At 38.0% G+C, this 14,042-nt stretch overlaps 1 protein-coding gene across 6 annotated transcripts in view; it reads left to right on the top strand.

Moving 5' to 3' along the window:
- Positions 1-6,528, top strand: part of LOC117268402 (MAGUK p55 scaffold protein 3a) — a 36,003-nt gene extending 29,475 nt beyond the window's left edge. For 2 of the 6 annotated variants that reach the window (XM_033644821.2, XM_033644820.2), the window contains exons 14-19: positions 153-218; positions 895-1,050; positions 1,225-1,305; positions 1,394-1,677; positions 1,929-2,057; positions 4,394-6,528. In XM_033644821.2, coding sequence (XP_033500712.1) covers positions 153-218; positions 895-1,050; positions 1,225-1,305; positions 1,394-1,677; positions 1,929-2,057; positions 4,394-4,573 — 896 coding nt within the window. In that variant the 3' untranslated portion in view covers positions 4,574-6,528. The remainder of the gene's footprint in view (positions 1-152; positions 219-894; positions 1,051-1,224; positions 1,306-1,393; positions 1,678-1,928; positions 2,058-4,393) is intronic. The other 4 variants (XM_033644824.2, XM_033644822.2, XM_033644823.2 and 1 more) reach the window with 3 other exon arrangements.
- Positions 6,529-14,042: the final 7,514 nt, after the last annotated feature.

Genomic DNA, 14,042 nt, shown 5'->3' with positions numbered 1-14,042 from the left:
TTTCCCCTTCCCCAAAACACCCTCCCTGACCCCCTCATGAGGGCCCTGCAAGCGTTGGACGCATTGCACACTCAACCAGGCACGTTTGCTGCTCGTTCACCCTGTGTGGAGGTGTGAGGCTGGGTTGTGTGATGCTCTAACGCCAGTTATAGTCTCTCCTAAGTGTAAAGCAGTGGCGCCCTCCTGTGGCCAGGTGTTTTCCTGGGAATTTTATTCAGGTACAGTGCCCGGCTCATTCCCTCAGGTACACACCACTGACGGGGGGATACAGACAGTCCTGGCCATGGGAGACCCTGATTTGTAGTCTGCTATTGACGTGGTGTTTCTCAGGGCCAGGCTGTCCTGTCTGTCCTGCCTCAGCACTGTAGCCTCGTTTCAAAGCAGCATGCCTTATTTGGACCATAATGTTGGAAAATGATGTGTATTTTTGGGTCACTGAGATCTGTTTCGAACTGCTGAAAGAGATTTAATCACTTTTTAAAACTGAATTTAAGGAATGTTTTGTATAAAAGAGTCTGCTTCACCTGATGTGTTTACTATCAGCTGCATGTAATGCAATGTTTAGTTGAAGCATGACGTCAAATTAGCTCTAAGTTCAGCTAATATCTCATATTATCAGGTATTTACACTTCAGATAAGAGTGAGCTATTTTCGTCCCTGTGCACTATTTGCAAAGGTTTTTTAATGCATGATTATCAGTGAGTTGGTCTTATTTGAAACGTTGCTTTTGCATTTGCTCACTGCACTTATCTAAGAACTTTTTTAATGCAAATAACACCTGCAAGTGAGTGTACTTATGTTATCTTGTGTAAATAACTTCATGCTTCCTGACATCTGACAAAAGAACTTTTTTATTTCTGCTCCTTCTTTCCTCCCACCCCTACCTTGATGTAGCTGGTTTACGGAGGAGTTTCCGGCTGAGTCGTAAGGACAGACAAGGATCCTCCGGAGAGGGCTCTGATCCAGGAGACCCTGACTTCCTGACTTATGAAGAGGTGACCCGCTACCAGCAGAGGCCCAATGAGAGGCCGCGTCTGGTGGTTCTGATTGGTGAGACTGAGCCACTGACAGATATAAATGTTCCCCTGTGATGATAGTGACACCTAGTGGATCAGAGCATGTGTTGCAACATACCAATGACCCATTTCTTACAGCTTTTTCAACACACTGTAGTTAACTATTTCTTTTCTAATCTCTTCTTGAACTCACAATCTGTTTGCAAAGGTTCTCTGGGAGCACGAATCAATGAACTCAAACAGCGGGTGATTGCTGAAAACCCACATCGTTTTGCAGTGGCTGTACCACGTAAGTCATACTTTGTACACGCTTAACTTATCAATGAGCACACATTATACTACAAGTACAAGTAAATTCCTTTTTTGTGTGCTCACAGATACCACCAGGCCCAAGAAGCCTCATGAGAAGGAGGGTGTGGAGTACCACTTTGTCACCAAACAGCAATTTGACGCAGATGCTTTAAACAACAAGTATGTTTACACTGTGACTGTGTCACTTCTGTGTCTTTATGTGATTTGTACCCTGCTGAAAGTTTTGTTGTTTCTCCGTAGATTCATAGAGCACGGGGAATACAAGGAGAACCAGTACGGCACGAGTATAGAGGCTATCCGCTCTGTGCAGGCAAAGAATAAGATGTGTATAGTGGATGTGCAGCCAGAGGTAGGCGTCACGTTACAACCACTGACTGATCTTGTTTAATGCACATCCGAATGCATCACACTATCATAACATATCATGAGCTAGAGATCCTGCAGGCAGCAGCAGTTTGCAGATTGTACATGAGGGCAGGCAGTCACATCAGCTCTGCTGTCTATGTGGAGAGGCTGATGTATCACTGTTGACTCTCTCCTGTCATGTCTGATTCTTGACCTCTGTTTGCTCTCTTGTATGTAAATCCTCCATCACTCCAGGCCCTGAAGAGACTGCGGACAGCAGAGTTCAAGCCCTATGTAATATTCGTCAAACCCCGTGTTCCTGAGAGCAGACGTCGCCGCAGTGCTGCCACTTCACCAGGAGGGGGAGAGCATGGACGAGTTACAGTGAGTCCTAAATTTTCTCTTGGCAATAATAGAGTCTCACTTCAGTGGCTAAGAAGGAGTAAATCTATTTTTTGCAGTTCTTATTGTTCCTTAATCCATTGTGCAGCAGTAAATATCGTATACTATTTAAGGGAGCAGTCGGATAATTAAGTATCAGCTTTATTGGCCAATTACGTGTGTTTGAAGTTGCTCTCAAAGCACTTACACACAGTTCCAAAAACCTTTGACAAATATATAGCAATATACATACAGCTAAAAACAAGGACATAAAAAGCTGAACAGAGATAAGAAATAAACAGTGAACTTACATGTATACAGAAGTAGGTGAGAGTGTGTGTGTGTGTGTGTGTGTGTGTGTGTGTGTGTGTGTGTAGTTTTTCTGTTGTGTACTTTTCACACAGCTGCAACTCTTTTTACATTTTGTATTTTACTTGATTTTATGATTTATGGTTTTACAATTTTATGATTGTATGATGTCTATTTTCATGAGAAGCACTCAGTGCTTATAAGGCCCTTATTGTTTGAAATGTGCTATATAAATAAAGTTTTGTCTTCTTTTTTTGTAATTGAAATTTTTTTTGTTTTTTGTAGGGTGGTACATTACGGTAGATGTCAAGTGAGACATTCAGTCTTCACTAACAAAAATAATACAAACAGGATAATAGAGATCCGTACAAGAGGGTGTACAGCACCAGTCTCAATCCACCAAAAAACTGTCAAAATAATAAAATTACATTTGAATAAATAAGCACATTGAAACTGACAGTGAAAATAATATATAAATATATACATATATATATATATATATATATATATACAAAAGGAATAAATACAAAAATGAAAAAAGGCCCCCAGACCATACAAAATAATTACAGAACTCCCCACAGACTGGTCCTAGGGCATGGTTAGACAGTTTAGTCAACATATAAGCTTCTTCCTCTCCTTCTTCTTCTTCTTGTTCTTCTTCTTCTTACTCTTTTACTCCAAAATGAGTACTTTTTATACTTTAAATATATTTTGGAAATAATTCCTACATACTTTTAATCTTTTAAACTTTTTTAATCCACAAAACTTGTTCGGGGTATTGGAGGATAACAGCTAGCCAGAATAACAGCTACACTTGAAGTGCATGGAACACACATTTTGAAAATGTAATAAAATTCCGCTAATGCATTTCAAAAACGTCAGAACGGCTTGTCCATCGTAATCCAAGTGCCCTGAAGCCACAGCATGCAAAATTGACTTGAAAAGACGTAATTTACTCCACTTTTATAGCATCATTTCTTACTGTGGTCAGGTAGCCTGCCCTGCAGGCATGCTGTGTTTACATGGCAACTCACGTGAGACTCGAGAACTAGCACCACCACTAGCCATCAGCTAGTCTCGCGTGAGTTTCCATGTAAACACAGCATGCCTGCAGCACAGGCTAACTGACCACGGTGAGAAATGATGCTATAAACGTAGTCTGAGTGGGCGGAAGTTCGCTGCATATCAGCCTCTCATTGGGCGGAACGAGCCACCCACTGAAGTCCCGCCCTACCACCTCTGGTTGTGTAGCAGTTTTCAACCGTTTTCAGCACGTCCTTTACTAACTTTTGCGGTGTTTGATCTTGCGGGGATGTAGCCATTTTTCTGCCATGGTTCGCGTCCTGTAGGTGATATTTTTGTGGGCGTGTTACACCAAAACCTGTTTTCCCCCGGCAATATTTTTGCAAGTGCACTGTTGCTGTGGCACCGCCCAGAACGATTTGTGATTGGTTGAAAGAAATACAGGCAGCCGGGGTGTTTTTTTCTCCAATCTCAAAGTGAGAGTCGGCCCAGCCAGACCTTTCTTTTCTTGAGAAAGGTCTGGCGAGTGAGACTACTATAAAAGTGAGTAAATTACGTCTTTTCAAGTCAATTTTGCATGCAGCGGCTTCAGGGCACTTGGATTACGAGCCGTTCTGACGTTTTTGAAATGCGTTAGCGGAGTTTTATTACATTTTCAAAATGTGGGTTCCATGCACTTCAAGTGTAGCTGTTATCCTCTGATACCCCGAACAAGTTTTGTGGATTAAAAAACTACACTGGACTTCTTGTCGGCATGAGGGTCAGTAAGTACGGTCTATATTTTCATTCTTAAGTGGCCATTTCCTTTAAGTAAGTTTTTGAATGCAGGACTTTTACCTTTAGTGGAACATTAAACAGTGTAGAACTGCTACTTTTACTTACATAAAGGATCTGAATACTTCTCCCACCATTGGTAGTTAAGATTAGTTTTTGTGAAATGGGCTGGTTTAGCTCCTGTATGTGTCTCTCTTTTTACTGAAATGATTTCATTTTGCTGTCTGCAACAGGACGAAGACCTCCAGGAGATGCGTCAGTCTGCCATTCAGATCGATCAACAGTATGGACACCTGGTGGATCGGGTCCTGATCAAGGAGGACTCAGCCAGTGCCTGTGCAGAACTGCGAGGTATCCTGGAGAGGCTGGAGCGGGAGTCCTTCTGGGTGCCTATCAGTTGGGTGCGGACCTAAACTTTCCTCCCCTCCTGCATCTTCCAGAAGAACTTCACAGCCAGCCCACCCAAATCCTGCACTGGTCCTCCCCTAATGAGCTGATCCCCGCCCCAACCCCCGCCCCCCTAACAGACCTGCTGGCCAGCCTGGGAGTCTGCTGAACTCTCTTAAACTGACTGATGCAGGGCTGGTCAGACAGCCATAAACTGTGGCACCAAAGGGTGAGGATGATGCCAGAGGAACACCTCGTTATCTGGGGTGTTGCAGCAGATCAACAGCTCTCTTGGCCCAGAAATCACAGTCTTACTGTCACTTCAAGTCGTATTTATTCAGGTTCAGTTTTAATTTATTCATCGACGTCTCAGACAAAGGACAGATGCAAGTTTGTAGTTATAGAAGTGTTTTATTCCTCACACTGTCACTCTTTCTAGCTGCGTTGCTCACTAGAGTGTGGCAGGTTTGGGATCCCACTCAGAGGATTGCTCAGTCAGTCAGCTTTATCGTGACTCTTGTTGGAGTACCTTTAGTAGCATGGTTTTTTAGGTTTACAGTTTTATTCAACTCAATGCCAATCGCAGAATGCTTCCTGTTAATTCTTACTGCTCATGCATCCTGTACAGTATAAGAACCAAGCATACATTCAGCAGAACAGGAGAAATGATCATGTAAAGTCAAGTGAATGCCATTTGTTCTTTTTGCTAAATATAATTTCCACACAAAACAAAATATTCAAATGGAATGTGAGAACTTTATTTTCTACGATACAGTTTGTTTTTAGGAAACGCATGAAAACTGATTATTTAATCTCAGATGTAAATACTGTAAATGTTTACTCCTCGTGTGCCAACGAAAGATCTCGTAGCACTTCAATGCAACCTGTTTACCTTCGATCCCTTGGAACCCACATCTGTTTGTGTGTAGAATAACGCCGTGCACAAAGTATGTGTGGATGGATGTCACAGTGTATGTTTACGTACACCAACCTGAGATGCTCCTTTTACGTACAGGAATGGGTTTTGTACAGTTTCCTTGCACATATCTGTATTTTTGACTGCTGAAGAAGAGGCAGGTACTAGATGTCTGTTTTCTTTGATAATCAGGGTTTTGCTGTATTGATGTCAGAAATGGTTTGGAGACGGGAGACCTCATATCCACTGATTTCAAATCAGAATTGAAACAATTTGACGATACATTGATTAACAGATAATTATTAGTAACTGTTGGTTAATTAATTTATCAAGCATAAATGCCAAATATTCTCTGCTTGCAGCTTCTTAATTGAAAGGACTTCATCTTGTCTTTTCTTTTGTGAGGGCAGACAAAGTTTTGAGTGTTGGTTAACATGCCCCATATGTACATTGACAGAGTTCTTGGTTGTAGTAACTGTTCCTTGTCTCTCTACTGGGTGTGCAAACATCCCATCCTAACACAAGTGTAATGAAAGTGATGGGGGACTAAATCCACAGTCCTCATTCCGTGTACAAATGCATTCAGAAATTAAGCCCAAGCTTATACAGGGCTGAAGCCAAGTGAGCCAAATCAAGTCGGTTGGTTCCAAAGTTACTGTCCCTCTGCAAAGGCTGGCCAAACAAAAAGTTTGTACTAACTTTGAAAGGGAAACACATAGCTAACTCAGACTGCTGACACCTCAGCTGAACTTCACTAAATGTTAGACAGAGGAAGGATTTTGTCCCTCATCGCTTTATACTGAAATTGCTTAGGAAAGGAGCTTTTCACAGACAGCATGGAGAGGAGAAACTATTACAGCCACCAAATGTTCACATAGGCAGAACCTATCACTCCTACACTGTATGTGTGCAGTTAAAATGAAGCTGCTTCCAGATCCTTGGTTATTTTTCTAAACATGCAATGTTCTCTTGATCTCTTCATGTTCTGTATGATCCAAGAAACCCAGAATGTTGAGTTGTAATGTGACCTGTACAAAGTGCCATAATAAAGCTAGCTGAGTCAAATGTTGGGTATCTGAATAATTCTTTTTTTAGTGTTTGCAATACAGTGTTTGCTCCTCTGCCTATGAAAGCATGCAGTTTCCTCTGACATTGATGTGTGTGTGTTTACCTTACAGCTGTTCTTGGCTTCAGTGGAGTTCATTTAAATGCCTCTAAAACTAAGCTCGAATCTTGAGCTTGTGTCCGCTTCATCATTGTTTGAATGAGATTAGCTCAAGAAAAAATGTACATTACTTCAGAGGTATATTATGTCTATACACTGACACATTTTTTCAATAACATACTATATTATGACATTTTTAATGCATTTTTAAACTGTTGTATTTTTATGACTATAATATACTATACAATAAATTTGTTATAGCATATAACACTGCAACATTTTTTGATGACATACCATAGGATGACTTTTTCTCATAATGTATACTATAACATTTTTCATTACATACTATCCAGTGATGTTTTTAAAACTAACTTACTATACTACTATGACCTTGACAAAACATATTGTACTATCACATATTTTATGGCTCTTTTTTTAACAAAATATACTATTACATAATTTATGACATACTATACTATGACATTTTTTTTTAGCACACACTACTATTACTTTTTATGACATACTGTATTATTAATTTTTTTATGACACACTATACTATGACATTTTTATGACAAACTATACATAATTACATAATTTATGATGTACTATACTATGATATTTTTAGCACACACTACTATTGTGTTTTTTATAACATACTATGTTATGAAATTTTTTAACACACTGTACTATAGCATTTTTTTGACACACTATACTGATATTTTACTGACAAACTATACAATTACATAATTTATGGCATACTATACAATGATATTTTTTAGCACATACTACTATTACATTTTTGTCACATACTATACTATTACATTTTTTATAACATACTATACTATGACATTATTTAATGCACTATACTATAGCATTTTTTATGACACACTATACTATGACATTTTGTTTATGATATACTATACCATGACATTTTTATTGACATACTATACTATGACATTTTTTTTATAACATACAATACTATGACATTTTTACTGACAAACTATACTACGACATTGTTTATGACACACTATACTGTGACTTTTTTTTGACATACTATACTATAACATTTTTATAACACACTATGCCATGACATTTTTTTGATATTTTTTTTAACACACTATACTATGACATTTTTCATGACATACTATGCTATGACATTTTTTATGACATTTTTTTGACATACCATACTATGACATTTTTTTATAACACTATACTATGACTTTTTTTATGACAAACTATAATATGACATTTTTATAACATACAATACTATGGCATTTTTTGACATACTATTCTATGGCATTTTCTTGACATACTATACTATGACTTTTTTTTGACATACTATAATATGACATTTTTTTGACATGCTATACTATGACATTTTTTATGACATACTATACTATGACATTTTTTATGACATACTATATTATGACATTTTTTAAAATGCTATACTATGACATTTTTTTGACATGCTATATTATGACATTTTTGTTTACATACTACATTATGAATTTTTTTTATCACATTATACTATGACATTTCTACGACATACTATGGCATTTGTTTGACATACTATACTATGACATTTTTTATAACATGCCATATATTGGCATTTTTTTAACATACTATACTATGACATTTTTTTACAGACTATATTATGACGTTTGTTTGTGACATTCTATACTATGACTTTTTGACATACTATACTATGACATTTTTTATAACATATTATACTATGACATTTTTTTACATACCATACAATGACATTTTTTTGACATACCATACTATGGAATTTTTGTGACAAACTATACTATGACATTTTTTATGACATACTATACTATGGCATTTTTTGGACAAACTAAAATATGACATTTTTGACATTCCATACAATGACATTTTTTTTGACATACTATATTATGACATTCTTTTGACATACTATACTATAACATTTTTTATGACATACTATATTATGACATTTTTTATGACATACTATATTATGACATGTTTTAACATGCTTTACTATGACATTTTTTATGACATGCTATATTATGACATTTTTGTTTACATACTACATTATGAATTTTTTTTTATCACATTATACTATGACATTTTTTATAACATGCCATATATTTGCATTTTTTTTAACATACTATACAATGACATTTTTTTATGATATACTATACTATCAGATTTTTTACAGACTATATTATGACGTTTGTTTGTGACATTCTATACTGACTTTTTTTGACATACTATAATATGACATTTTTTGAAAGACTACTATGACATTTTTTATGACATAATATAGTAAGACTTTTTTGGACACACTATAGTATGACATTTTTTATGACATACTATGGCTTTTTTTTGACAAATTGTACTATGACATTTTTTATGACATAATATAGTAAGACTTTTTTTTGACATACTATACTATGACATTTTTATAACACACTAAACTGATTTTTTTGTGACATTCTATACTGACTTTTTTTGACATACTATACTGACATTTTTATAACACACTAAACTGATTTTTTGTGACATTCTATGCTTTTTTTAACATGCTATACTATGGCTTTTTTTTACATACTATACTACGTCATTTTTTAACACACTATACTATGACATTTTTTATAACATACTATGACATTTTTTCATGATATACTATGACATTTTTTGTGACATTCTATACTGACTTTTTTGACATACCATACTATCTATTTCGGCAACAACCTTCTTTTAAACTACACAGAATGAAGTTGTCAGAAAATATTTTGCGAACAGTGTGGCCAAACAACCTTGTAATAATGAAGGTATAATGAAGGTCAGAGGTAAGATCTGACAGAGTTGACATCTTACAGAGTTGATAAAAAGTTATACACACACATCAATTTCACAGCAGTTGTAGTGAGTTGCCATTTTATTTTTTGAAGCTGCTCAGAGTTCTCTGAATGCTAATCAAAATACTCCTTTTAATCCATCATTTTTATTTAGTTTTGATTTAGGGTGTCACAAACTGGCTCAGAGTATGTGACAAGAAGGGAGTCCACACTAAAGATTTACTTAAAGCAAGCCAAATTTATTAAACTAACATTAACTTAGATAATCAATGGAGTGTGTAGATCAGCAAAGTCAGTCATGAAAGCCATGCATGGGTGAGTGTCAGGTGTTCTGTGGAGGTGCTGAAGGTGCAAACCAAAACCAAAGATGCTCAGTGGATGTCAGCTGAATGTTAGGGAGAGACCAAGTGAGTGAACATACTAGGCAGCTTTTATAGCTTGGAAGCCCAGGTGAGCCTAATCATGGTAACGACCCTCCCATGTCAGCCAGCTGCCTGATGAGACTGGCTGAAACGTTCTCAAAGACATTGGGAGGGGCGTCACACCCCTTGACATCTGGAACACAAAACATACAAAGCTTGAAACAATTCAACATGAGAAATAACATTTCCACTTTTGACTTGGAGTCTACCAAGTGTCCCCCTTTACATTGGACGAGCCATCATACAAACTTACTTCCGTGTTAACAGTGACCTAAATCTCCACCCACCACCAGTCTTACCAGATCCAATCCCTCACCCAGCAACCTCGGATTCAGTGGAGCAATTTAAGAATGAGAAATCTACTGGTATCAGAAGCTAGTGCATGGGAAGAGGGTCACAACAGAACTAATGGCTAGTTAAAAGACTTATAGAAAACTTGTAGGACTCGATTTGGAACAATATCCACCTCAGAATGCAGATTTGTATCTTGCAGGAATTCAGTAACGTGGGTACAAAGCAGTGAAGTAGGGTCAGCAGGAGATTGTTAAACCCCCAAACCAAAGTACACATCAAAATGTTGCTCTCAGAATGAGCACCAAAGCTCATCACATTCTTACAAGGTGGCCTGCAATTACACAAAGCACAGGTCAGGATGCTCTGCCCATTTTCAGAATTACAGCTTCTAAAAGCACACTGAACTGGGATTACACAAGTACTAAACCAAAGTAGCATACCCAAAGGTTCCTCTAAACAAAAGGCTCACAAGCCAACCAAGTCGTCCCAAGACGCACACAAAGAGAAAACCAAGCTACATCAAAGCTCACGTGCAAAACCAAACAAAGCATGAGCTGTAGCACTTATCACCAAAATTAGCATTGCAAACCCACAAAAACAAGTTCACAGGAACATGTGCAATGGTAAAATCAAATAACCACAGAGTTCAGGCTCCCCAGCTCTATCTAACCGGTCACACAGCTAATTAATCTCATACCTAGTCGTCGGACAGATACTGGTGGTGGGTACTTATGCACTGGTTCCACTGGAACCCAAAAGGCGACCAGAAACTGGCGACCCTCAGGAAACCAGGGAAATGCTCCCAAGACAATGTCTTCAACCACATTCTCCGCCACACTAAGTGAAAACAAACTGGAAGATCTCCTGTCCTCTTCAAACTAATGTGGCTGTATTCACCAGTTACATGCACCAGTACTTTTGTTTTTCAGTTTTCTAAACACATGGGTTTGCAATCAAAGAAAGGGGGAAACAAATGCTGCTCCCTTCCAACATCCACAAAAATGAACCACAAAGAGCTAAAACAAAAATCCTTGTGTGATACTCCCAAAAAAACTCAATCACAATGCTAATACCAAAACCACTTTAAAGTGTACTCTGCAAATGTGTTTAACCTCAATTTAGCATTAACAAACAAGTCACAAACCAGATTGATCATATATAACAAATCAAGCCTCAAGATTTAGCCTTACCAAAAGGATCGCACGAGCCCCCATTTGTCACAAACTGGCTCAGAGTATGTAACAAGAAGGGAGTCCACACAAAAGATTGACTTAAAACAAGCTGAATTTATTAAAATAAAATTAGCTTAAATAATCAATGGAGTGTTTAGATCAGGAAAGTCAGTCACGAAAGCCATGCATGGGTGAGTGTCAGGTGTGCTGTGGAGGTGTTGAAGGTGCAAACCAAAACCAAAGATGCTCAGTGGAAAGGAAGGGGGAGACCAAGTGAACAGATTAGGCAGCTTTTATAGCTTGGAAGCCGAGGTGAGCCTAATCATGGTAACGACCCTCCCATGTCAGCCAGCTGCCTGATGAGACTGGCTGAAACATTCTCAAAGACATTGGGAGGGGCGTCACAAGGGCAACTGAGAGGCCGTTTACACATTGCCGGCTATTTTCATAAACGGACATTTCACCGTCTCCGTTTTCAAAAAATTCTTCGTTTACACTTAACCGTGTATATATACACAAGAGCATGCCAAACCTGTAGGTGGCAGTGTAACGAGAAGCTCAAGCCTTCCATGTATCCATTGTCACCATAGCAACATAGGTCGCACTTTTGACACAGGCGCAAGTTCCGGTGCATACTGTGACGTCGGCTGCCTATAACTCCGTTTATCTCCGTTTATCTCAGTTTACATGCAAACGCGCAACCGGAGTTTTCCAAAATCTCCACTCTGGCCGGAGTTTTCAGAAAGACTCGTTTTCAGAGGAGAAATCTCCGTTTGCGTGTAAACGAAGGGCACAAACGAAGGAAGATGTCTCCGTTTATCAAAATCACTGTGTACGTGTAAACAGCCTCTGAGATGACCTGTTATGGTTGAGACACACCCGATAGCAATATTATTTAAGGATTTTTTTATTTTAAAAATTGAAAGCTTACCAGTACTGGGGCAGCATATCTGCCTTTTTAAAAACCAGGAAGTGAGACAGGACTCCATAGGATAGCTTACTAGCTAGCTAAGTCCTTTTATGCCTCATTAAATAATGTTTTTTCTCAAAATCCGATGGAGTTGACAAAAATCTGGGACACATCATTAAAGGGCCAACATTTTCAGAAAAAAAAACACCACACACACACAGGATAGGATAGGACATGATTTGTTCTTGCTCTCACGCCAGTGTTTATGATTTTTGCATTGTGCAACCACTGAGACAAAGCAGAGATGATTTGGCTCTAAACCAAGTCTGTTTTGACAAACAATATGTATTTGAGTATACTGAATAAGAGAATTAGACTTTTTTTCATAAGGTTTGAGTTATTTTGGTTCAGAGTAACTCATTTGCATATTCAGAACCATGTGTGATGGAACACCAGAATTTCACACAAAGGAATTCTAGAGCATGACATCAGCATGGAACTTAGAACTAATGTGAAAGTTGGTAAGTACACGGTCTTTCTACTAGAGCAGAGTGTTGACTCTCACGCAAATCAACTTCTCGACATAGCAAGTCATCGACTGACTCAACAAATTTGACTGACTCAGAAAATCTTTGACGATACAGGTAAGTCACTGTTTGTTTCTCCCTCATGTAAAGACACTTAACTCTTATGGTGGACAGAGATTACATTTTGGTTGGGATGAAAATCTGGTTAACAATATTTTTAATGTCTAATGATGTTAGATTTTCACACTGTGTGGACATCATGACATTTTGCGGATGTTTTGGGTTTGTTCTCCATATTTTACAACTAATTATTCTATGTCAAAATGGTGTTGGCATGAGATGTTATGAAGACATTTGATTTTGGTTACTTAACAACACAACCTAAAATATAAAGACAATATCAACATCATCTGTCGTCAGTAATCTATGTCAAATTGATGTTGGCTGACATTAAATTTTGTTCACCCAAAGTCATAACACAAATTTAACCAAATATCAGCGTCAAACAATGTTGGTGGTCAGCTGGGATTTCACTTTGCCAGAGGTTACATGGAATCCAAACTAGTGTGTTAAAGATATCGATTCATTGATACATATCGATTCTGAAAATGTAAACACAACTCATTTTCGTAGTCGTAGTAATGTACCTTTTAACAGAGGCAGCATTGTAGACAGACTTGGTCTGTGAGGCCATAAATACATTGCGACATGTGGAAAGACAATTCTGTTTTAACTGTAGTACCGGTTTTTTCAGTTCTGCCATTTTTAAAACGTCTTTGTCGTGTCCTATGGATGTGTCTTGTTTGAAATACGCTACACTGACCCCGCGATTTCCAATGGTACTGCTCTGTTTTGTTTGTGTCCATAAGCTTTCAAAAAATGTGCACAAATATGGATGAAATTAAAGCAGAGTTGAGTAGCAGAGAGAAAGCTCTGTCTGTGTATCTATCATTGAGCATAAATGAGCCTTAATGAGCTGCTTAACATGAGATGATGACCTGTCCTTATCTCTCTTTAGGAATACCAGTTCATTATGGAACGGCTTGTGGGTGCAATATCCAGTCCATCTGATTTCACCCTCGACCCCAACCTGTTCCCCAGCAACTATGAACTGCTGCAAAGTCTGGGAGAGGGAGGCTTTGCACAGGTGGTAAAGTGTTTCAAAAAGGACACCAATGAGACCGTTGCAGTAAAGATCCTTAAATACGGCTGCAACTACCGCAGTGAAGTAGGTCCCTTAAATCATTAG

This window comes from Epinephelus lanceolatus, chromosome 18 (genome assembly GCF_041903045.1).
Source record: "Epinephelus lanceolatus isolate andai-2023 chromosome 18, ASM4190304v1, whole genome shotgun sequence".
In the NCBI taxonomy this organism is placed as follows: domain Eukaryota; kingdom Metazoa; phylum Chordata; class Actinopteri; order Perciformes; family Serranidae; genus Epinephelus; species Epinephelus lanceolatus.
The sequence above is the reverse complement of the archived record's forward strand: the minus strand, read 5'-3'. Positions and strand labels throughout refer to the sequence as shown.